Source organism: Wasmannia auropunctata, unplaced genomic scaffold (assembly GCF_000956235.1).
Source record: "Wasmannia auropunctata unplaced genomic scaffold, wasmannia.A_1.0 LD336030.1, whole genome shotgun sequence".
Lineage (NCBI taxonomy): Eukaryota > Metazoa > Arthropoda > Insecta > Hymenoptera > Formicidae > Wasmannia > Wasmannia auropunctata.
In genome coordinates, this window is record NW_012026860.1 from 149,260 (window position 1) to 174,625 (window position 25,366).

At 36.1% G+C, this 25,366-nt stretch overlaps 2 protein-coding genes and 1 long non-coding RNA gene across 11 annotated transcripts in view; 2 read left to right on the forward strand and 1 right to left on the reverse strand.

Moving 5' to 3' along the window:
* The window catches only part of LOC105452507 (protein TANC2), a 25,187-nt gene extending 7,494 nt beyond the window's left edge, over positions 1-17,693 (forward strand). The window contains exons 1-16 of one of the 7 annotated variants that reach the window (XM_011693668.1): positions 1,196-1,749; positions 9,932-10,347; positions 10,683-10,806; positions 10,878-11,024; positions 11,150-11,290; positions 12,356-12,949; positions 13,056-13,390; positions 13,483-13,761; positions 13,881-14,324; positions 14,473-14,679; positions 15,089-15,355; positions 15,445-15,740; positions 15,834-16,285; positions 16,385-16,686; positions 16,784-17,203; positions 17,341-17,693. In XM_011693668.1, coding sequence (XP_011691970.1) covers positions 1,692-1,749; positions 9,932-10,347; positions 10,683-10,806; positions 10,878-11,024; positions 11,150-11,290; positions 12,356-12,949; positions 13,056-13,390; positions 13,483-13,761; positions 13,881-14,324; positions 14,473-14,679; positions 15,089-15,355; positions 15,445-15,740; positions 15,834-16,285; positions 16,385-16,686; positions 16,784-17,203; positions 17,341-17,643 — 4,785 coding nt within the window. In that variant the 5' untranslated portion in view covers positions 1,196-1,691 and the 3' untranslated portion in view covers positions 17,644-17,693. Of the gene's footprint in view, positions 1-1,195; positions 1,750-9,931; positions 10,348-10,682; positions 10,807-10,877; positions 11,025-11,149; positions 11,291-12,355; positions 12,950-13,055; positions 13,391-13,482; positions 13,762-13,880; positions 14,325-14,472; positions 14,680-15,088; positions 15,356-15,444; positions 15,741-15,833; positions 16,687-16,783; positions 17,204-17,340 lie in introns of those variants that run through there. The other 6 variants (XM_011693666.1, XM_011693664.1, XM_011693662.1 and 3 more) reach the window with 6 other exon arrangements.
* A 552-nt stretch (positions 17,694-18,245) lies between these two features.
* On the forward strand, positions 18,246-19,251 carry LOC105452509. Its single transcript, XR_974733.1, has 2 exons — positions 18,246-18,643; positions 19,039-19,251. It is a non-coding gene; the product is annotated as an uncharacterized LOC105452509 (long non-coding RNA).
* An 865-nt stretch (positions 19,252-20,116) lies between these two features.
* Positions 20,117-25,253, reverse strand: LOC105452508 (TPPP family protein CG45057). 3 transcript variants are annotated; one of them, XM_011693670.1, is made up of 4 exons: positions 25,108-25,253; positions 21,649-21,970; positions 21,407-21,545; positions 20,117-21,153 (listed from the first exon to the last, which is right to left on the reverse strand). In XM_011693670.1, the coding sequence occupies exons 1-4, from the start codon at positions 25,190-25,192 to the stop codon at positions 20,974-20,976; spliced, it is 726 nt and encodes a 241-aa protein (XP_011691972.1). In that variant the 5' UTR covers positions 25,193-25,253; the 3' UTR covers positions 20,117-20,973. The 3 variants fall into 3 exon arrangements, with proteins under 3 accessions (XP_011691972.1, XP_011691974.1, XP_011691973.1); XM_011693672.1 differs by having other exon boundaries at positions 25,081-25,167; XM_011693671.1 differs by lacking the exon at positions 25,108-25,253 and adding an exon at positions 23,603-24,048.
* Positions 25,254-25,366: the final 113 nt, after the last annotated feature.

A 25,366-nucleotide genomic window follows, 5' to 3' on the forward strand; every position in this document is an offset into this window, starting at 1 on the left:
CCATGGAACTTTGCAAACTTAGTAAACAATTTTTAGATTTGATGCATCTCCATTTGCATTCGTACAGCTTTGTAAAGAATCAGTAAATCATTTAATGATTTATGGATTTCGAAAGTAGAGACTTCAAGCTGTAAAATGCTTTTTGGATCATTCTGTTACAATCATTTTTGATAAAATTACAATTTTTTTGATAAAATTTCAAATCTTTTGAAATTTGCCTATTTTTAACGATCAGAATAGGTGATCCTTTAATTTTGGCAATATAACTACATGAAAAATAATTTTCTTCTCTTATTGCTATTAGGTATGACGTTCTTAAGTATCTATGTTATAAAATTGAGAAAAGTACATACTTATAATATAAGGCTATAACGAAAATAACGAATAAGAGAGATATGATATTTTCCAATATCACTCGTATAGTGATCGCGCGCGTTTCCACTTTCTTTTCCAAAGATATTTCTCGCATAAGAAATTTTGCTAGATACGTGTAACAAGTTTAGCGATTGACTGAAAATGGCATGTTTTACGACACTTAGGAAAGTGGTAACGTATATGTATGTACGTAATACGTACATACATATATAAGGCGCCAGCAGAGCAAAAGACTCGTCAGCAATTTGAAATTCGAGCGCGACGAGCGGGTACTAGCGCGATCGGCGACCGGCGACGGAGGACAAAAAGAATACGTACGTAAAGGCGGTGAGGGAAGACTCTTGGTCGGTAGGGAGCAAATCAAGAGAAAAGAGATGAAAAGAAAGACAGACATAGAGAACGCTCGTTGTGAAAGAACGATCGTGAGGTGAGGATCGGCAAAGCGGGCGAAGTTGTCGGAGCGACCACGTACGTAATTCACGTACCAGCGGTACCAGGCCATGCAGCGCGATGCGGCGTGATGCGGCGCGGTGCGGTGCGGCGCGGCGCGGCCGACCAAGCCGGGCAAGTGAGTCGCGACCAGTCGACCGACCTGCCAAGTGCCAGGCTGCCAGGCCAGGGCTGCCGGGGCCCGGGGGCCCGGGACTGCCAGCGGCCAGCCGATCAACCAATCCGGCTATCGTGCCTCCTCGTGCCGCGCTGAGAACCGCGTTGCGCTGCGCTTCGCTGCTTCGCGCTGCGCTCGCCGCCACCGCGGCCACCACCGGCCACCGTCGCCGCTGCCGCCGCCACCGCCGCGCGCCGCTGTCGCTCGCCGCTCGGCCGAATAACCTCAAGTATGTACCTCAACAGCAACAGCGACTAGCAGTCAGTGCGTCATAAACCTTCGTTGCGTGTCTCCGCGTGCTTGACATTTCAATATTTTAAAAAACATAGAAAAATAAAAGGAAAGAGATGGAAAAAAGAAGATGATTATGAAGATGAGGCGAAATGCATCGAAAGCCATATCGCGTGTAGTTTCCCCATTCACAGCTACTCATCGTCGCGTATGTGCTTCATAATAATCGCGAGTTGGCGATAGTTGTCAGGTGCGCGTTCGTATCTCCGTCAGCTGTAAGAATACGCGCGCTGCTGGCTGCTCCAATTTGTGGATATATGTTGTGCGTGATGTGACTTGAGTGTAATACACCATGCGATGTACAAGAATTTCTGCGTGTAAAAAAGAATAAGAAAGAGACATTTTAAGCGAAGAGAAGAGAGTGTGAAAAAGGAAAAAGAAAGTGAGAGAGAGAGAGAGAGAGAGAGAGAGAAGCGACATGGCGCCCCCCGACAGATCGCCTCGCCCTAACTCCGGTCTCAGCCTCTCCGTGCTCGGTAAGTATACGTTACGCTTTGGAAAAGTATATTGTCCATTCTTTTTATTTTTTCTTTTTTATAACATTTACGCGATTTTTCTTTCAACATAGTCGCAACGTTAAAAGTTATTCGCCTGATCGATCTTTCAAAGATTAAATTTCTCCAGGAAGTAAACTTAAGTTTCCACATATATAAAATATACATTACACTAAATTACACTAAATGAACAGATCAAATTTATTCGTTTAAAATACGTGTTGCAAATATTATTCTCTAGTCTTGTATATTATCTAAAACTTGCAAGTTACATTAAATCGAATCTCTCGTGGCATTCGTGCACATTCGAGGTGTATTCATGTGACAGTTCTAACAAAAATTAAAGAAACTGCTAGAACGTGTATTTTTAAAGTTAATTAAAGAAAAGCATCCTTGGTACCTTCTCAACATGCAATAAAATTATCAAAAGACAGAGAGAGAGAGAGAGAGAGAGAGAGAGAGAGAGAGAGAGAGAGAGAGAGAGAGAGAGTATATGCGCGTGTACATACAATCATGGTACAATCGCGTCGATTCTCTGGCGCTTATAAATCGCGTGCTTTTGCTTATCGTTAGTGACGCGATTAAACTTTACGGTAAAAAATTTTCTTAAACACCCATATTTATAGCTTCGGATAACTATATTACGCAAGAAGATTGAATTAATACTTTTTTATATAAAAATCATTAAACTTTTTATATATGTATATGATAAACTAATATATAGAGATTGTAGAGTATTAGAATAATCTCTCTATGGAAAATAGTTGGAGTAGTGCGTGTCTTAAAAAGTAATTTATTAATAAACGTAATAACCAATAAGTATTTATTTCTCAAATGAGTCTAATAATTGTTTGTCAAAAACATAATGCAATGTATAATCTTGTTGCGGAATAATAGTAAAGTTCAAACTTTAACTTAAATGCCACGAGATTTGTCTCGATGTTGAACAAACGAATTAAAAATGGGAAATTAACGTTGCGTTATACATAGGTACATTTTAAAGGCATATTTGTTTGACGCCCTGGAGTGGAACAACGAATTTCCGTTTTAAAGTATATATTCCGTATGTGCCTACATATATATATATGCGTGTATATCTACCTGTAATAAACTGGTTTCCGTTGGAATTATTCCAAAAATGAACGTTACAATATCACGTCAATCATATTTTGCGCTTAAGAAAATCTCTCACAACAAAATTCAATAAAAAATGAGTCAGATCGATATCGATTCAACGTCGGAGAAATCAAAGATAAAATTAAACATGATTCGAGCTAAAAAATGTGTTAAATTAAATGTGCGCTTCAAGGTTAGTAAATTCATCATTCTACATAAGTAATGTACATAAGTATGTGAATATATAAGAAAATGGATATTTTACGTAAAATCAAGAATTTATCATATCAATCATGTCGAAAGATTAAAATATAAAGTTTGAAATATAGAATGATATAATGATATAAAACTCAGAATAGTTTGTATATAGAATAGATATAAATATACATAATTTTTTTTTTCAAAAGTCTTAAAAATGATGCGTTTATATCATTATGATAGAGAACTCTAATGATTAGAGTTATTCTTGATATTTTTTGAGAAGAAAACTTTCAAAAAGGAAAAGAAAAATGACGCGTGTACATGATGAAACTTGAATTATTGTATAATACTATTATAGTATGGTGAAATTTTATTGCGTTTTAATTCAAAATAATTATTTTCTTCTCGATGCATTATCGAGTTTGATGCGATGCAATTAACACTCTGAGAGAAGAAAGAAAGATAGAAAGAGAGAGAAAAAGAAAAATAAATCCGAGAGGAAATTCGTCTCGATTCACTTGGTTGTATTTAGCCGGTTGTGTTAGATTATATAGAGGCACGCATCGAGTCGCAGATAAGAGCCGCTACTATCGGAAGACGGAATTAACCGTATAGCGAAGAAAAGTCTTCTTGAGATTCAATGTGCTTTCGATTTATCATCGATATTCCTTTGACACCGCATAGTAAACACGTCATATTGCTTCACTTTATTTGCACTCAAGGAACAATTTTTATTTTTTTACGATTCTTTTAGGTATGATAGAATAGTAGATGATTCAGTAGCTTCTCGGAGCACAATTTCACGATCAAACGAAGATATAAAAGATAAAAAAAGAAAAAAATATTTATACCTCAAAATTTTATTTTTTTAATTTTTTGATCTAATATATCGATATCTTTGTAAAACAATTTTTATACAAATTGTATATTATATTATATCATATTATTTTTGTTAATCATTTAAATGACCATTAGAGAAAAAGAACGTATATAGAGAGATTGTAGATAGAGAACATCCTGTGCGAAGCATTTATTAAAAATAATACTATCGCAATTATATGAAGAAAACAATTAATATTCTATAGTAATAATTTTTAAATTGAACTTATAAATATATGTATAAAACAAAGATTATGTAAATTCAAATCAATGCTTAAATATATGATAGTTTTATTACTCCTCTTTATAAAACTAAGAAGAAATCTTCCCCAAGCAATTCAAACGCATGTTTATTGATTATGAGTATGGAAAAGCACAGGTTATATCCACTAATACCTCATACGATAACCTGCAATACGTTGTTACGAAATGTATGTATGTATGTATGTACACCTGTATTGCGCACCTTGCCCTGAATATAGCGGCGTCTAACTTTCTCTGTCACCTGTATCTAAAACTTACACGTATCTTACATTAAATACATTAAATTCATAAATTCTAATTATTCTAATATATCTCTTTACCTTTGATGTAATATATACGTATATATTACAATTATTTATACAGGTGCACGTATTTGCATATCACTATACATAGTACTTAATAAACATTATATATTTCTTTTGAATGTGTGTGTATGTGCGCGCGCACATGATGATGTGAGATCATCTATTATCAAACATATTTTATATTATAACAAAAACCACGACATGACATCGATAAGTAGGTCAGTTGAAGTGGTTCTTTCGAGAGGCGCGCCTCGTGAAAAGAAACAGCACGGCATGTGATAAAGGGACTCGAATTTGCTAACGCTCCAACATGACTCGCACTTATAATTGTACTCTCGTCACGCATTATCTTGTAAAATGCGCACACCTGTTTACGCAGTTCATCAAGATGCAGATAAAGAACGAAGGAAGGAGAATTTCTTTCAATTTTGCAATTTTAAATGCCAGTATGAACATAGAATATCCGATTATACAGTTAAGTTACTTCTTCATAACTAACGAATTTTCTTTTGAGAAAGAGCTTGATAAAATCCGTGAATGCATTGTTTGAACTTATAGATATACATACGCGTGAAATAGACCTTGAAAGAGGTACACGTACGCGGTGATGTCACGGTTAATTGTATGCCTCACTTTCTCGTTGCGAAAACTTTATTTTCTGGGCCCAATCGGAAATTTATAAGAACATTTTTTAAGTAAATTAGAAACAATATATAGAATGTGAAATATTTTTCGTTACAAGAAATTATTCGATTTTCAGTTATCCCATAAGCATCGAAAAATATTCGATTTATATTAGCTGAACATAGATAGATTCTGTATTCTTATGTGCATCTTTTTCTCTTAACACTTCGAAAATATCAAGCAACGCGGCGCGACGCCAAGTATATAAAAGTAGGGTGATATCTATTAACGATGATTAATGTACCTTACAAAGGTATTAAATTCTTTTATACATTTTTCTCTTTGTACCAACCCCATTCCTTATAGATCTTTCTAACTTTTTAGAAATGTATAATACAGCTAAACAGTATGCGCGCGCGCGCGCGCACGCACACACAGAGAGAGAGAGAGAGAGAGAGAGAGTTAATATAATAAATTACATATATTTGTACATATATTTTTTTAATCTATTAATAAATGATAAGTTATTAATATTATTCTATTAATAATGGTAATTACTTAATTTAACAAAAAAATTTGCTCTTGTATGATTATTTACGAAATATTGTGATAGTGTGCAAATCTATGCATGCTGTGGGCGGTTGTCTAGTAAGTGATGAATATGTAGAGTAGCGAGGCGGCGACCAGCAGTCTTACGATCAACGGATCGAGTCGCGTGTGACTGCCCATTCTAAGAATCAAGAACCTGAATAACCACTTTATCTATAGATATTGATATTTATCCCTTATTGATCCTTTATATCGAAAGAAATTGAACATTACGATTTATTTACGAAAAATCTTAGTCTCTTTTTCACTCGAATTCCGTGTTTGGTGGAATCGTGTGAACCGTGAAAGGAGAAAGTGGAGCATGATCGCATACGCTATATGTATGACACATTTCTCGATTTATATGCCGAGAAAAATAATGCTTTCATTGCGCTATTATTTATAGGTATAATTTGGTGATAGATTAAAAAATTTAAACAGAGATATATTATTCGTATGTTTTAAAAACATGATCTTGGCTAAAATAATGCAGACAACTGATAGATATACGCGTATCGGCACGTTTTTTAACCTGTTTATCAAAATAATAATATTATCGAAGCAAGATTTAACAAGTAATGAACATTATTTTCGAGAAACAAATCCGTAATTATATCAAAAGATTCCGATTTAACTTAGCTTATTAACTAATTGGAAAATTGAGAACCAAAGTTATGTAGCACACCATTTGAGTCATAAAAATAAAGAGATTTTAAAAATTAGTGGCAAACTAGAGTATAGCTAGTTAGTAGATAACCGAAATGAACGATAATTTAATCTGTTCAAAGAAATTTAATAGGCGTGGTTAGAATGATTCCACAGTGCGTTTAGAAATGTTTCTTCCTCAAAGTTAAAAAGCTAAGTAAAAAATCAAATATAATTGTTTTTGTATTTCATTATCACGTAACGACTTTATTCAATTTGTATGTAATTTGATATTGTGAATTTCGTACTTTGAGTCTGTTACGAAAATCGCAATTTGTCTAGAAATTGCATTTAAGGCGGGTCTACGTAAGACAGCGCTGTTATCTAAATTAATATTTGTGTCCGCGTTTGTAGAGACCATGTGCAAATGTTAAATGTATAAATGAGAGATGACAGATAAGCTTGAAAATCTTATGTTAAAACTACGTTATTTTTTATTACGTTATATATTATTACGTTATTTTAGAGAAAGAGAGAAGAGAGAATAGTATTTATAATAAAGATATAAGAGTATAATTTTAGCAGAGTTATATGTATATGTGTTAAGATATTCACGTGTCACGAGTACATGACTGATAATTGTAAGAGCAAGATGTCACGTTATGTTGCAATTTTCCGGTATGAAAAAGAGTGTAGTTGAACGATAAGCCGCGAGTTTTTTTCTTTATTTATTTAATTTATCTGCACACACGAAATTCATAGATTCCAACTGTTATCTAATACATATCTTATCAGCGATAGCGTCACAACGGTAAACCGTGTTATGTTTCATAGAAACAACGAATTAAATTCCAATCTGAATCTTAATGCCGTGCGTCGAGGCGTGAGAAATGAATAATAATTTAGCAAGCTCGACGTTGATCATTTTTCCAATGAATTAATCCCATTAAACTTTTCGTGCGATTCTTGCTTTCTCTTTGTCTGGATCTCACTCCAGAGCAAAGGAGTAAGGTAACTAACTAAAGTGTACTACATTAATTGCGTTTGTTCAAGTTAATCTTAAATTTTATAGTAATATTAATTATTATTATTTTAATTATAACGTTATGGAATATTTATAATCTGCTTTTGAGAATTGCTACGATTTAGCGGTATCACGATATTTTATTATAATTCCTCGGTATATCGAACAGGTATCGACAGGATTCAAATACGACAGGACTGTAGGCGAGCGCCTCGGTAGAGTAACTTTCTCTCACTCTTCTGCGGGGCACTGAATAACGATTAATACACGTGACTCGTCGAAACCGAAACGACGACCAGATATAACTGCCGTTCTCCATCCGATGACCTCCATCTTTTACCGTTCTCACGTTACATATTATCCAGATCTATTAATCTTGTTTTTAATTTTTTTAATCACGATATCTTAACAATATACGTACAAGTAGTTATACATCTTTTTCCAAGTACATATCTGCACTGAATGTGAGACAAGCATGTTTCCAAGAAATCCATTGAAACATTATCAAATAGGGGAGTAAATAAATTATAATTATTAATTAATAAACCATATCTCTCTTGTTTTCTAAACTTAAAGAATTACTACAGAAAGTCAGAAATTACATGAATTTTAATTTCACTGCAATTGCTATAATCGTTGTGTTTACTAAAAGGAAAAAAACTGTGGCTTTGGACAATAATTAAGATTCAGTATTGATTCGGGTCATCTATGGGAAACATATATATGGTAAACGGAAGTGGAGACTGCGGAGATGGAGAAGCTGGCCAGCCTCAGCCAACAGGTGGTCCCCGGTCGGTCGGACGTTCTGCTCCGTTCCACTTGGTTTTCTCGCTTGGCGAACGGACTTTAATCGCCTCCGTTCTCGCTCCATTGAGGTCGACACATGTCGGTATAGATGTCATATTTCGTCGTCCTTTTCAGCGAAACGGATGAATGAATTCTCAACAGACAATATTGTTCAACGCGCGATTATACAAAATTTCTACAGATTCATTTTCTCAAAGATACTTAATGACGCAAAATGCATTATCCATAGAAAAAGTTACGCTGTGCTAAATATTTGCAGTCGTTTCGTAAAATCGTCAATGCCACATCGACGATTGAGAGATCACGTTTCACCGGCGTTAGCAAAACGGATCCAGTTAAACGATAATGTATCACGCGATACTAAAAGAAAACAACTTTCTATACGCATAATTTAAAGAGACGATAATGTTACCGTTCTTCTTTAAACTAATTGTGAGATAACCAGTTAAGCACAACTGTATTAATGATAGAAGAGAAGGTACATGTGTGTGTGTGTGTGTGTGTAAAATATATAGATATTTGAAAAATAATAGAAATAAAGAAATACGTGAAATAATAATATATAAAGCTAGTAGAATAAAAAAAATTATACACATCACACATGTGGCGTAAGAAAATTCAATTATAAATAATCGGTAATCGTGCTGCAAAGCACGAAATCAGATATCGCGAAATGATCCTATCCGCTCGATGCGTATGTCAATTGGCATTTATCGATGGCGACGGGCGATTAACGTGAAGCACGATAGCGGAAATTGAATTCACTGCAGGAGTGAACCGCGGAAATGCTTGAATCACTAAAGTCTCCGCCCGATGAGAAAATGGGAAGCGAAATCTCTGCAACGTGCAGCACGCGCATCACGCGCACCAGACTCAGTGCGTTGACCCAGCTTACGGTAACCCAGGCGATCCTTCGCCGTGAGGAGTTGCACCTGCCTCACGCAGAGTTACCAGCACGAGGGGTCGTGCGACTTCCTTCTTTTCTCCTCTTAATTTTTTCCCATTTCCCTGTCCGCCGAGCGGATTAATTTTTTATGCATTTATACTTATATATCTCTCTTTTTATTCTCTGTTCTTTTCGTGTTTTTTTTTTTATGTCTACCACATTTCCGTTTATGACAAGTACATTGATACGCGTATCTCCATTATGATATTTTTCGCATTTGGATCTTTCCAGATTAGATTGGTCATAAGCGCGATCCTGCAACTATACGAACACTGGATATACTGGACAGTTGGAAAATTAACGTGTATATGTGTGCAAAGAAACTCTCGCGGTCTTCAAGTTAATCGAGCGAATATATATAACGTCGTTTGTAAAGCATTGTTAAAAGAAAGATCACGATTGAGAGAAGCAAAATTTGTTAACTTTACTTTCTACAATAGAATGCTTTACGGTGCCTTAAATTCGTGTTCCATTTATTTGCATATTCACGTTTGCACTAACCGGCATACTAAAGTAATCGGAGAATTTGTTCACAACAGATGAGTCTATTGTCAAATAGCCATCAGCTTTTGAAATCGTATGTTGACTTTTAGAGAAAGACGTTCTCGTCGTGAGATTATATTTTAACTTTTTATTGTCAAACATATTCTTGTTTCTTGTACATTGCACTTATTTTTTATATCTCGATACCGATGTCGGAAATCGGAAGAGAGAGAGAGAGAATTATCGGTGAAAATAACAATAAAATAATTGTGCTTTTCGCAGACTTGGCCCAGATACGAGCGTTGGTCGAATCGACGGGGATGTTAGGTGGATCTTCGTGTCCATCCTGCGAAATGCCGTTTGACAAGGGCAAGAAACGTCGACTGATTGATTCCTGCGGCCACGAGCGCTGCTACTCCTGTCTGTTTCGCAGCGAGGTCTGTCCGCTTTGCCTGCGAGGCTACGATGTCAATGATAATGATGACAACGACGACGACGACGACGATGACGACGACGACGACGACGTCGACAGATTGGAAGAACCACCTTTTAGGAACGTTTCCTCGGTTCCACTGTCCACTTTCGCGCCTACGGATGGTTGGCTCGATGAGTCATCGACGGTGAATTCTCTCTGTGGTAGCCCTAGGCTACGCACCAAGATCACTACGAGGGCTAATCTACCGTCGCGAGTTATACACGTAAGCCTGTCATCGCGGGGGAAAGACGAAATAACGCGCCGAATCTTTGCTTCTTCTTCTCTTCTTAAATGTATCGTATTTATAAATGTACGCAGAACAATATTGTTTGTATCATGCCTTTGTAGAAAAAAAAACAATCATTTTTTCACTGCTACATTTGTGAAGAGCTAGGGAAGAAGAGGAGTGAGAACGAAGGCTGTCAAAATTTAAGAGAGAAAGCGATTTTTTTTCCATTATTTTCTTATTTGTTACATCAGTCACATAAATCTGCGCAATAGTATAATCTAGTAAATATCTCGTATAATCTTTCTCATCGTTTGTCATTTTGTTTTCAGCAGCGAGGCAGGGCGGAAAATCTCTCGTTGATCACGGTAGCCAAGAACCTGAAAAGTAAGGCTTCGCCACTTTCAACTCCTTCTGTTTCTCATCAAGATCGGCAAAAACTCAAAATGACGCAAAGTACGAAGCGTGCAATCAAATCTTGTTTTCGCATCAAAATGCAAATTAAAAACATGAAATCGATGTTGTAGGTTGTCCCACACCACCAAATCAACGAAGAAGATTTTTCCTCAATCCAAAAGTGCTCAGAAGCTCTTTTGCTGTCCAGAGATCTTCAAGACATACTTCGACATCCTCGCCCGAACCAATTGTAAATGATAATCCTTCCGCTTTATCAGGTACACAAACTTCCTTTCTTAAAACAACTATGCAGGTTCGCGCTTCTCTCAAAGAAAAAATTTCGTCAAGACTCAAATCGCGTCAAGTATTTTGATAATACCCAAAATTACACGCACATATATAGTTTGGAGAACTTCGTCCTTGGAAGGAAAAGCGACATGGCCCGGCGTTGTCTTGGGAAAAATCAAGTCTCTGTGGAGCAATAGTCAGGGCACAGCTAACGACGGGTTGAATCAGCTCATCAGCTCGTCGAATAAAATTGCAGGCAGGAGGAGTTTTTAAAATCTAATGTATAGCTATTGAAACACGTTTGAGATGCTTGGAGTTTGCGAATGAATGTAAATTTAAGGAACAAGAATTGTCACTCGCGCGAGCATGAGCTCGTGCTTCTCGGTATAGGATATTTCTCAGCACCGAGAAAAAAATAATTTCTTTCCGATAACACGTACCTCTCTTTTGTAATGTCTCTTTTTAGAAGCATGACACGCAGTTTGTATTCTTATCCTTTATTACATATAACTAGGTTTTTTATTTTTTATAATATTATTGCTTTTATTAGAGTAGCAGAATTATGCCGAGTACATACCGCTATCCTTTTATCAAAACAAATGAGTATATTATATCTTTTGTTTGTAAATATAATCTGTACATTTTCTATTATCATTGTTGGCTTCTAAATTAAATCGGCATTAATTCAAATCTTTTGGCAATTTATCAAAACACTCCTCCATTTTTAATGAGAATTATTAATAAGAATAGAAGATCGAATAGAGATTGAAATTTTAAAATAGATTTAATCAAATCGATAAGTTACGTATATATATATGTATATATATATATAATATTTCAATGAATAGTGGCAATTCTTAAAATACTTTGTAAAAAATATTTGTATTGTCGGTGATTGATATTATATATGCCTGGATTTTAAGCATTTAACTTCTCACATTTTGCAGAGTGGTAAATATATTATATATGTTGCATAATAACGATACGTTTAGACGGCCGGGCGGACGAATAAAAATTAATCAACATAATTAAATGTTTACAAGTGCAGATTATCGCCTAACTAGTGTTTGCAACATTGCAAGTTTTTTTATAGTTTACTTTAACTCGAAATGGCATTTCAAACGCGTTTCAAGTTGATAGATCCGCCTAAACGTATCTTGCAATTAGTAAATTAGTGTAATTTTTGTTTTGCCCGCCAACTTTTGGATACACAGCACGAAGCACTACGGTCAGCATTGCACTGTCTGGATTCATAGATTTGATATCGTGCTCATTTTATATTTATGTACCGTCTAATTAACTTGTCTTTTTTTTTTCACAGACGATGAGGGTGGTTGCGTGAAACCGCTGTCTTCGAAAACCAGGAAATCGTCACAGTCGGACCTGTACATGAGATTGGGTCTGCTATTGGGATCTAATCGAGCAAATGCGAGCGTGGAATCAAGCGCGTGTCCCTCGCGAACTCCGATACAAGGACATGATAGTTCCGCGGCGGCCTCCTTCAGTAGCCTGACCAGCTTCGAAACGCAGACATTGGCATCAACGAATACGAGCCCAGTGTCGACTTTGACGGGCACGTCGAGCGAAGCTGAGGCCGCGGCGGCGTTGCGATGTCCTGTCAAGTCTAAGGCCAAGGCCAAGGGGAAAACTAAATCCAAAGACTGCGACAGCGCTGGTAGCCTGGCATCAATTTCCACATCGTTATCCGCATCCACGTCAATGTCCATGTCTATGTCCGTGTCAGTATCAGGCCTCTCGAACGGTAGCTCCAGTCCGCTCACGCCCAGAAGACATTCCGTCAACACCACCACACAAGGAGGACAAACCGATGAGTTCGGCCAGTTGAAAAACAGACGATCCTGCGCCCGGAGATCGGCAAGAACTGGCAACGCTAAAGGTCCAATGGACGTGAAACGTATATATAATATTTGTTCTTTATCTATTCGCGAAATATATATTCTTGAAATATATATTCGAATATATAATATAATAAAGTTATATATAATAACTGTTTGTTTTAGTACGTTTCGCTCAGCATCATAGTTTAGCGACACAGTTAAACCTGAAGCCATTGTTCTTCGAGGTGCCTCTACTAGAAGAAGACCCACTTTTCGCAGGGCGACAGTGGTTGCTACATGAATTAGAATCCGTCATCAATGGTTCCAGTCCTGGAATTTTGATTTCCGGATCGCCAGGCACAGGGAAAACTGCACTCGTTTTGCAACTAGTGGAACACAGTTGTTTCGGAAGAAGGAGAGAGCAGTCAAGATCCGCGGAAGTGAGCGAGGAATGTGAAAATGAGAAACAGAATACTAACGCAACTCTGCGAGCCAACATTCGGCATACTAACGAAAAGGTGCGATTATCAGCGCATTTATTTCCAATTGCGATTTTCAAGCTTTATTTAAGACAAGTGTAAATCTCAGTATTATTCATATCGAATTATAGGTCCGCGAATTAGCGTCACACGTTGTGGCTTATCACTTTTGTCAAGCCGACAATAACAGTACCTGCCTAGTCCCAGATTTAATTCACTCATTAGCGGCACAACTCTGCCAGGCTCCTCAGTTGATCTCATATAGGGAGTACCTCTTGTCCGAGCCCCATCTTCAAGGCTCGTTGTCTCAAAGAGAGTGTACCGTTGATCCAGATCTCGCGCTCTCGAGAGGTATTATTGAACCGCTTTCGACTTTGAAGAAAGCCAATAGACTGCCGATTTCGAATATGGTAGGTGAACCAAATGACTACAATGATTTTTTTTTATATTGGCGAGCAAGTACGATAAGCTCGATATTATACTATATATATATATGTTACGTACGTTACTCGACATATTTTCTTTTCAGGTAATATTAATCGACGCCGTTTGCGAGGCAGAGTATCACAGGCCGGACAGAGGTGACACTATAGCTTCTTTTCTAACGAGGCATGCACCTAACATTCCTAGCTGGTTAAAGATCGTTTGCACGGTCAGAACGCAGTTGCTGGATTGCGCGAAGCAACTACCCTACACGAGGATCTCGTTAGACAAAATTACGAATGATGCGATCGGTAACAGCATCGCCAAGGATTTATCCGATTATGTCGGTTATAGATTAGCGCAAAGTCTTTCCATCCAATCGAATGTGACGGCGTCGGTAAACGGCAAGGCAGAATCATCGTGCAGCGCGAATCAGACGAGATTCTCTTCTCATTTGCTCGCTCTAGCCAAAGGTAGTTTCCTCTTCGCTAAGCTGACGCTTGATCTTATCGAGAGTGGACATTTAGTCGCTAAATCTGCGAGCTACAAGGTACGCGTCAAAATCAAATTTTCCAATCTCTATCTTAACTATAAACGCAATTCTATTACTTTGGCGGTGTTATATATACATACGTGTATATGTATATGTATATGTATATGAATATGAATAGAATTTAACAAGAAATCTCATCTCTTAGGTGTTACCAGTTTCTCTCGCGCAGATCTTTCAATTACATTTTAACTTGAGATTTCCTACGGCAGCATCATTCGACAAAGTACAACCTCTTCTGGCAGTTTGTCTGGCAGCTCTGTACCCACTGACTCTACCTGAAATTTTCTATTCCATCAATTCATTAAATATAGATCATTTTATTTCATGGGATGATTTTTTACAGAGATTTAAGGCAAGTACATTAAACAATTTAATACATAGTGTAATACAATTATACTTTATAATGGATTTATAAATATTTTTAAATTAAAAAACGAATACGTTGTGTAATTTTTTCATTCTTCTCTCTCTTTTTTTTTCTCTGTCTTTTTGCTGACGGTACGAAAAAAACCATGTAAGTCGCGGTAATTTAATAATAACGAAAATATATTCCAATTGGATTTTAACCGAAAGTTTTGACTGACAATGAGAAAGAATAATTATTTCATTGTCAACTGATAAATGTTCTCACATATTTACTTAGTATGCACATGACTATTTGTTGTTAACAATTACTTGCATCAGATTATGCACAATGTTTTACGTCAACTCTCGTCGAATCTGTATTCGCTGACTTAATACCTTTTTCTTTTCTCTATCAGATGCTCTCTGGCTTTCTTGTAAAACGCTTGGACAATACATACATGTTCTTCCACCCATCGTTCAGGGAATGGTTGATGAGAAGAGACGAGGGAGAATCAACAAAGTTCCTGTGCGACTACAGACTTGGTCATGCGGCGATAGCATTCAGACTATCTCGCCTTCAAGCACCGTTGGACGGTGACAAAGTTTTAGAACTAGGCCACCATGTGTTAAAGGCACACGTTTACAGAGGCGTAGCTCCATGCTGGCCCTCGCGCGACTTACAAGTATGTTGTTTACAATCAACACCAAGTACAATTAATAATAATGAAGCGTAACTTCGTAGCTTAATTAAACTCCATGCATTCATCCTTAGGCAATTTGGCTGACTTTATCGACCGAATGCATCTCCTCGGCATTGTGCACACTTCGAAACATTTACAGTCCAAATGTGAAGGTATCGCGGTTGCTTCTGCTGGCAGGTGCATCACCGAATCACATTACTGAGTATTTGGGTAACGCACCAGCTCTCTGCATGTACGCGCACGAAGGTTCTGTCGAGATGGTGTCTCTTCTTCTTGAATTTGGCGCCGACGTCGAACTGACCAACAGCCAAGGCTTTACCGCGCTATCGCTGGCGGCTGCCAGGGGACATTGTGACGTTGTCAGAAGGCATGTATACAATTGTATATGCATATATCTCTCTCTCGCTCTCGAACAATGCAGTTAATTGTTGTTTATCGTTATTGTGTATGTACTTGACAGATTGGCTGCCGCTGGAGCCTCATTAGGACATGTAGACATGGCCGGCCAGTGTCCTTTGGTGCATGCGGCAAGACACGGAAGATTATCCGTGGTTGGGTATCTTCTTGCTTGCGACTGGGTTGTACCAGCCAATGAAAGTAAAACAGAAAACGACGTTTTGGAAATAGGTAGAGAAGAAGCTGCCCAACAAGCCGTTGTTGCGGCTGCGTCACAGGGTCATGAAGCGGTCGTAGAATACCTTTTGGATATGGCAGAAGTGATTATAGATCGTCCCGATACATTGATTGGCGAGACCGCTCTAACGATCTCTGCTACAAATGGTTCGACTGCAACGGTTTCCGCGCTTTTGGCTCGCGGTGCCAATCCTATAGCTGTAAACACGAAAGGACTTTCTCCTCTCATGCTCGCCGCCAGGGAAGGACATTGGGGTACTGCCGAACGACTTTTGCAAGGTTTGCTTTTTTCTCTTTTTCGACATAAGCTGACTTCGATTATATCGATTTTATGGTATAAGATTAATTGCAGTACGCGACTGTTGAATTATTTCACAGGAGATTTATCCAGCAGCATGGATACAATATCAGACGAAACTATATCGCTCCTAGAACAACGTGATCTCACTGGTCGTACTGCTTTAATATTGGCTGCATCCGAGGGTCATACCAATCTACTTGAGCTATTCCTCGATAAAGGATCCAAGTTAGAAACGAAGGACAAGGAAGGACTGACTGCTCTCGGTTGGGCTTGCGTTAGGGGACGCGTAACTGCCGTACAAATGTTGCTCGATCGCGGTTCTGATGTCAATACAAATGACAACTCTGGTAGAACTCCTTTGGATTTGGCTGCATTTCAGGTAGTCACCGACCTTCCTCTCGCGTAAGAACGACACATGTCGCCATTTGCCATGTATTAATTCGCGATCTAATATAAATTTATAAAAACATACGTAGGGTAATCCAAAGCTAGTACAGCTGTTACTCGAGAAAGGAGCCGCGGTAGAGCATGTTGATCTTCATGGCATGCGACCTCTGGACCGAGCTATCGGATGTCGCAATATACCAGTGGTTCAATGCTTCTTGCGTCGTGGGGCTAAACTCGGTCCCGCTACATGGGCTATGGCAGCTGGAAAACCAGACGTTTTAATAATTCTATTAAATAAGCTTTTGGAAGATGGCAATGTTTTATATCGAAAGAACAGGTTGAAAGAAGCGTCGCATCGATACGCGTATGCTCTTAGAAAATTCCCAGTTTCGCCGGAAGAAGATTGCCAAGGACAGGAGCAAAGTCATATGATGCTGCAGCTTCAGACTTTTACACAACTTCATTTGAACTTTCTTCTTAATCTGAGCCGATGCAAGCGCAAGATGAACGTTAGTAATCTCGCTAGTAGTTTTTTCGATTAGTTATACGAGTTACGTAATCGTTACGTAAATCTAAGTTATTCTAAATGCTCGCAATAAATTTTTGCTACTTTTACGTGAATTACGATAATATGATTATTTAACAGGAATGTGCCGAAGCTATTGAACTCGCTAACGAAGCTCTCAGCATCCGGCCCATTTCTTACGAAGCCTTCTACGCTAGAGCTAAAGCGCGCGTAGACTTAGGTATGTTCGAAGATGCTTTATCGGACGTTCATGAAGCTCTTCAAAATGCACCAGTTCACAACAGACAAGATCGTAGAGTGCTTACAACTTTGAAAGATGAGATCATTTGTCAAATTGATGCTGCTGGGACCAACAAAGAACACGACGATTACATCGCTAGATCTCGTCTTCGGGCATCAGTGGATACTCTTACTGAATTGTAATTATATTTGGTTAGAATACTCGAATAAAATCTTACCGATTTGAATTCAAACTTACAATTAGTAATAATAATAATAATGATAATTTACAGTTACGTTATTAATGAATTTATGATATTTATGGTTGATGAATTTATAAATTTATGGTTGGGTTTAGAATACGGCCCCCAAACAAACAACTCTTTTACTCAAGTTTGAATCTTCTTAAAGACTTAATTACAAGTTTTGCACTCTATATTTATGCTTATTAAATTATTACAAGCCATCAATCACGAAATATCAAAATGCCGCTAATATAAAAAAGAGATAAGCAATTGAGAATTGTTGAATAATTTGCACGAAACTGTATTAATAAATAATCATAGTTCGCTTTTCAATTATCGATATTTTGCAATATCTCGACACACGCGTGTGTGTCACGATTCTTTATACATTTTATATATCTACATGTATGTATATATGTATGTATGTATACATATACATACATTTATACATGTGATAGTTTATTATTCCATAGCATAGTAATTGGTTTTAGATCATTTTAATTTAATAAATTATTTAATTGTGTTTTTATCAGTATTTTATATTATTATAAATGTAATTATAGCATATAATAATCGTTTTAATATATCAAATGCATAATTAATTAAATACATTTATTAAATATTTTTCATTTTTCATATGTATAGAATAATCACAGAAAAAACTCCGCACTAATTATATGCAAAAATTGAGATCCCATGAAATGAGTTAGTTGAGTTTATAGTGTAGCTTTATACAATCTGATGGTGTGAACAAAAAATATCATAGACGTCAGGCTCGAAAGCTATTCATTTTATTGAACCTGATGTCTATAACATTTTCTGTTCATTAAATTATTTATAAGCTACAAGCTACATCATACGTGAAAACTCACATTTCACCGGAATCCAATTTTCTATACAATTAATGCAGGATTCTTTTTAGCCCAGGCAGAAAAATCAAGTTCGTATCGTTATATAAGGTAAGAAAAGGATCCTTCTTTTTGATGTTTAACCTCGCAACAATATTTATCATGCTTGTATCTTGCCAAATATACTAAATGACGAAAAAATTAACAAATCTGCTAGAGTCTCAATCAATTTAAAATCAATTTTCCCTTAACGTATATTTCGCGTTAGGAATAATTCGCATACTGTATGCGAAATATTTAAATATTTAATATCACATTTATTAGCTGAAAACAAATCACATTTCAATATTAAAAAATAAATATTCTTAATTTGTGTGTGCGTGCGTGTGTACGTGAGAGAGAGAGAGAGAGAGAGAGAGAGAGAGAGAGAGAGAGAGAGAGAGAGAAAACTATAGCGACAGCTAACTAGTTTGTACATATGTATTCATCAAAATGTCGAATTTCAGTGCTATCTACATTAAAAAAAAAAAAATATCAATCACACATATGAGATTATAACTCACAAAATACACGAGCTCACATTTAATGAGTTTGATCAAAGAGCGAATAGCTGCGTTATATAAACGTTTATAAGCATTCTAAATATAAGGACCCAACTATGTTAAATGTTATTGACTCCGTAACAAACAAAGGTGTCAAATAAACTAACTTTTTATTAAGAAGTATCTTTTTACTTTCATATCGATATATCTTGATAAGACGATTACACAGTTTTAGATATCATTTATAGATCAGCAGACATCCAGACAAATTAGTTGATCGTATTGGAAAACACCTCTTCTTTCGGAACGAGTTATGTATGTATATTTATAGAAAAAAGTAAATTAATACAAGCAATATAAAATTAGAAAATCTCGTCTAATACATATTGCTGCAAAATTATTATTATTACTATTATTACAGCGAAAGTAACTTCAAAATAGATAAACCAAAAATGATTAAAATAATTATTTTTGAAATGAAGTTCAATCGGGATAATATATACATATGTATAAGTACAATCAAATTTTTCCGACATTTAAGTAAGATCTAAAATATGAAATTTGGTCTCTGCAAATAAGCCAGACGCGAATGCGCTGACTAATGATTAAAGTTACAGTAAGTACACTTCATTAAATATAGATATTATGTTTAATGTACATATATGCACTTAAAAATAATGATGCTAACAAACTTAACGCCGTACACTCCGTACTAGGTGAAGCACCATTAGTAAGCGATATAAAGAGATGTTATTGTTTCTTTTCACTTTTATGCACTTAATATATTTAAAATGCAGAAAAATATTATATTTTTGACATATAGTCATACATAGTAGAAAATAATTTGCCCAGTTATATGTGAAATATTTTTTACTACTATTTATATATACGCGATATCTTCAACATCTTCAATATTATCTTGCGTGATAGGTGATTTTTGCACTTACATTTATTATATCTCTTTAAAAGATAAACATAATCTTTACACAAATAAGCCGATGTAACCAGTATAGAGAGTTGAAAATTAATGTGACTAAAGTTCTTTAGTTACAGAGATTTATGTTTTATATATAGATATACAAAAATTATGTGCGTTATTATACCTCAAAAATTAACGAGTTCAAGTTTTTGTGCAGAATTTATACAAGATATAATTCTTTTTTCATGTTGCCACTTGTAATGCTTTTGTAATGAAATTTATAATATCCATTTCTTTCGTTTAATTAATAATATAAACTTAAGAAAATTCCTTTTTAATAAATTTATACAACAGATTGAACAGATTATGTAACACAGTACCATATATAGTATTTACGTGGACTTAAAGTATAGATTATAATGTACTTAGTTATTACTTATACATAAATGCTATTCCTAAAAAGATCTTATTAATAAAGTAAATAAAGATATAAAAACCTATAAAGTAATAATATTTGTACCATCCATATTATGAATAATAATTAAATCGAAGAAAGCGAACAAGCGGAGTTATTTAAAACATCATGTTATAAAATATAAATAGAATAAATTGAAAAATAAAATTTTTAAGAAAAGTGTTTTTTTTCCAGGCCTTTTATCAAAAAAACTATATGCAAAAAATACAATGTAAACATCAAGAGTAAAAGTTTCGTATATATAAGGATTGCCATGAAAAAAATATCGTGTATCTAATATTTTACCAAAAGTTCTTAATTATGATATTGCTATCTTAATACATCTCAAAGATGATAAATTTTGTAAAATTGATATTCAAGATATCTGTCAAATCGCTGACGATACGGTCAGAAAGAAACTCAGATCGCTAACAACGAGCAGCGACGATTTGAATACTGCGTTTAGACATGATTTTAACAGTATGACCTTAATAATATTTATTATCGTAGCATTCAGATATGAGTACTACTGGTTTTTATACGTATCTTTATTTTGGTAGCCTTGGACGTATCCGGACGCGTCTGTTACATCCTTGCGACCCGCTATGCCTTTACCTTTTCCTGCCTCGTCGAAACGTTGCTTGTGAGAACCGGTGTATTTGCTGACGTCAGTAAGCCTGTCAACTGTCGATGCTGCTTTTCCAGCCTAAATCAAAAGGAGCAAATCAGATTATAAGTAAATTTAAATTGCATGAAAAGGCGCCGTTAATACGTACATCGCAATGAATCATACGATAAAATATAGTATCGTATGACATAATTAATCAATTCAGTCAACGAATAAAAGGAAGAAGAATTTATACAGCTAGGAAAACTAGTCGTAGTAAAATTTAATATATTTTATGATACTGGAGAGAGAAAGAGAGATATCAAATTAAATGAATAAATTTAGTGCGTACTCCGCTAGCGGTCCCTGCAGTAACTCCAGGTGGTCCGCAATTAGCCATCTTCTTCTTTATTTCCGCTAATTCCACTTTTTTACTTTTGGCTAATTCTTCAAGAAACATTTTGTACTGTTCACTACCAAGCTTTGTGGATCTGCAGTCATTGATAAAAAGAAGAAACAATGACAATAAATTTTCCAGACAAACATTAAGTTTATCGAGAGAACAGAGACTTGGAAATTTCTTAAAATACATACTTGTGCTTCTTGAAGTAAATTCCCGTGTCGGTGGTAGTAATTTTCTTTCCATCAATCACTTTCGCTTGCTTCATCCATTTATCACTTTGACTTAACGTGATCAGTTTGCCATCGCTCTTTGGATCACCGAATTTGGAAAATGCTTTAAAGCTCGCTAAAAAGCTACCTGGTTCAGTGCTACCAGGACTACTCGGTGTCGAACTCGTTGAACCATCGTCCATCTTCAAATTTGTTACTTCATTCGCAACTGAAGTCGTCACATCGTTGAGAGCCTTATTTTTCTCAGTATCAGTATCACTCTTCTCCGCTTGCATCGCAATCACTAAAACAAAAATTTGGCATCTACTTAATCGAACGCAATTGACGTTGATTATAATATTTCATGGTCAAAGTTAAAAAGAAATTGATTAAAAAATTATTTGACGAAATTATTTGATTTTTCGCGATTTTTCAGAATTGTGACACATAAGTTAATAAGAGATATCTATGTTTCTCTTGGAAAAAGGCAACTTTTTTTAAGGCAAGTATATACAGAAGATATATATTATTTATATCTCATCTATCGCTATACTGTATAATCGATGCACAACAGACAGAGACCATCGCCAACTGTTGCGTTCCCATTCATTATACACAAGTTCTTTCTTCCGACGGCTTACTATATACCTACCGACGTATTACTAAACGACAATAGGGTCGTTATAATACGTACGAGTCACGATATTTGTTTCATCGAATGGTAGTCCTTACCAGTAATACTATACATTTATATAATAGTCGTTGCTATTCGTTGCAAAAATTGCCGTGATAAGATCTTTTTGTCGCGTATTCTAAATTAAATTTGTTTGTACTATCAGTGGCATCAGCTATAATCAGTGCAGGCTATCTGTGATTACTCGCTGATATTTATCTGCGGTAAATATCAGCGAGTAATCATCCGCAATTAAAAGTCTCACTTATATCATCACGAGTCGATAATAAGGGAGCTAGACGAAGACGCGCGCGGCTAGCATCTTTTATTACATTCTTAGATGCATAATAGATATATATATATATATAATATACAAAAGGGCAATAGGTATAATGACAAAACGGATTAATTAGCTATCGCACTTATACTATAAGCTGTTATTTAATTATCTCTTTGTTATATATAATCTTACACGTAATTAGTGTTAAAATTGCAAATTATGATACTATGCCTTAGTACGCAACATTTTCACTCATTGTTAAAACTGAAACGAGATTTATGCATTGCAAACGATAATATACAAATGCAAAATCAAGATATATAATATTGCATGATAAATATTTAATATAATTCAATAAGTTGTCTCACAAAAGTATTCATGTTTATATCACGATTATATTTAATATTTGTTTATATGGACATTCTAATATATGTGTTATACATGCATGCTATTTCCATAAATATTGTATTACTGCAGTAATTTTTAGAAATATAAAATAAATATTACAAAAGTGTCGATAAGACATGCGAATGCAGAAAAATGTGCGAAATGTAAGCGTAAATATATGTCGAAATAACAGAGCATGGCGCGCGCGCGCGAGAAACGTACGCTACAGGCATAACATTATTTCACAGCTATAAATAGAGATTACAAGTGTCGCGCGTTAACGTAATTAGCGTCATCGGTGCCGGTCAATGTGGTGGTGCCGATGATGATTGAGGAGTAATAGCATCGCAATCAGGTGTACCGTCTCAGGTGTACCGTCATGCAAATTCTCTTCGTCAATGTATCCGCGCGTCTATGGGTTCAGCCTATATATATATATATATATATATATCTATATATACATATATGGATTCCTGCACCAGCTAGCGTTTATTTTCAATTGGAATTTTTTATTGCAAATTTCTAGCTACACTATATCTAGAGTAATTGTCTCTCAACAGTCAGCAGACCGCGGCTGAAAGAATCGACTCACGTACCGGACCTGTTTAACTATCAGGGTGAAATAACGAATAACGATGTAGACGTTCCGTCAAGCTCAGCGTTTCTAGGTCAGTGTGCGCGTAGGTATTAATTCTGTCGTGGCGGGACGATGACGATGTTCCGGTAGCACTGAGCTCGAAGTAGAAACTTGTGCGTTTCGCGACGTTTCATCGATGGTACGCGGTACGATTTGATCCGCGTCCAAGCGTCACAAACGTTTCGCGTTTTCACCTCGAGTCCCACGACCGCACCTCGGAAAAACGCACAAATCCAAGAGCGGACACAACGCGGATTGCGTAGAGAACTCGTGCGCGTCGCGACGTGGTCAGGCGCGCATGTATTCTATCGATCTTCTCGTCCCAGGAAGCACGCAGCAGTCACCCTCCCGCATCTTCGAAACTACGTTTCATCGTCGCGGCAGCGGCAGCGGCGGCGGCGGATGGCTGCCTCCTGCTGAAATGGAAGAAAAACTCTCTTACGCACCCGCGAGAGAGTTAATCGCCGTGATCGTTATCTCCCGTCTGATTCACGCATCGTCTCCCGCACGCAAAACGTGCGCGAACAAAATAGATTTTTCATTTTTCACGATTCGACTATATTTTGCGCCTTATATTGATTGACAATGTTGAAAATACCAACGAATCTTTAAAAAATGTATGATAATGGCGGGATATATGCTTTTTTACATGTCTGATGACATGGCACGATATAAGTATATATATATGTATACGATAGTATATACTATACCTATGCGTCTAGCATATGCCATGGAAAACGATTCCTTTAATTGTCATTCCTAATTGATTTAAAATCGGTGCCATTTTGTGATCAATATTGAAAAAGATCATCTTGCTAATTTATTTGAAATAAACGCGTCCATTCGAAGCATGACAAGGCTTTAATTGCTTTATTAGCCTCAGCAAAGGATTCTCGATTTTTTCGAGAGATTTTTTGTGGTAATAATTTTTCGGCCTATAAATTAACGCAACTGTAACGTTTTGTTCGTGACAGTTCAGTACGTCATCTCATTGTTTCTGTGATCCACCATTCTAACATTCGATTGTTTATCTTAATTATTTTCCGTTAGACTATAAAGAAATGACTATTATACAGCTATTTATATATATTCGCTGTAACAAAATACCAAAATTTATTCGTATTTATTTGCGTAATCTATCACACGCACGCACATAATATATATATATATTATATACATACATTATGTATGTACAGTCAACAGCAATGAATCATACACACAGCGATCGAGCAATGATGATATCACAGCTTTGAAATTGCGTACACAATTTCAAATGAAAATTTCACGGTTAAAAAACAATCAAAGGATCAGTTGCGCAAAAATGTGGACATAGATAATATGGGTATATAGCTGAGTGGAGCTGATTGATGGGAATTTATTTTACTTTTGATGGAGCTTAATAAATTCCATTAACGATATCAGTTAAATTATTTTTACCTTTGATTATTCTTCATTAATCCTCACCTGAAATCCTCACTTTCCTAATTGTTTCTTGTAAATAAATGTTTATTATAAATGATGAACTTTTTTCGGCCGGTACAAGCCTCATTCATTTCCGTGAATCCGACTAAAACGAAACTGAGAGCAGGACTGAACCATATACAGTCCGTTACCGCGAATAGTATCCCCACCTATACATATATAAATATAAAGTTACATTTTCTAAGTTGCAGCTTTTCGTAGTCGCATAATACATATATATATATATATATATATATATATA

What these genes read in the sequence shown, in the direction of transcription:
- LOC105452508 (XM_011693670.1), bottom strand. Translation starts at nt 25,192, where the DNA reads ATGAGGCTTGTACCGGCCGAAAAAAGTTCATCATTTATAATAAACATT. An exon ending in ATTTACTTCAAGAAGCACAA is followed by an intron (nt 21,546 to 21,648) that starts GTATGTATTTTA and finishes CAATGACTGCAG; the next exon opens with ATCCACAAAGCTTGGTAGTG. An exon ending in CTGCAGGGACCGCTAGCGGA is followed by an intron (nt 21,154 to 21,406) that starts GTACGCACTAAA and finishes CTTTTGATTTAG; the next exon opens with GCTGGAAAAGCAGCATCGAC.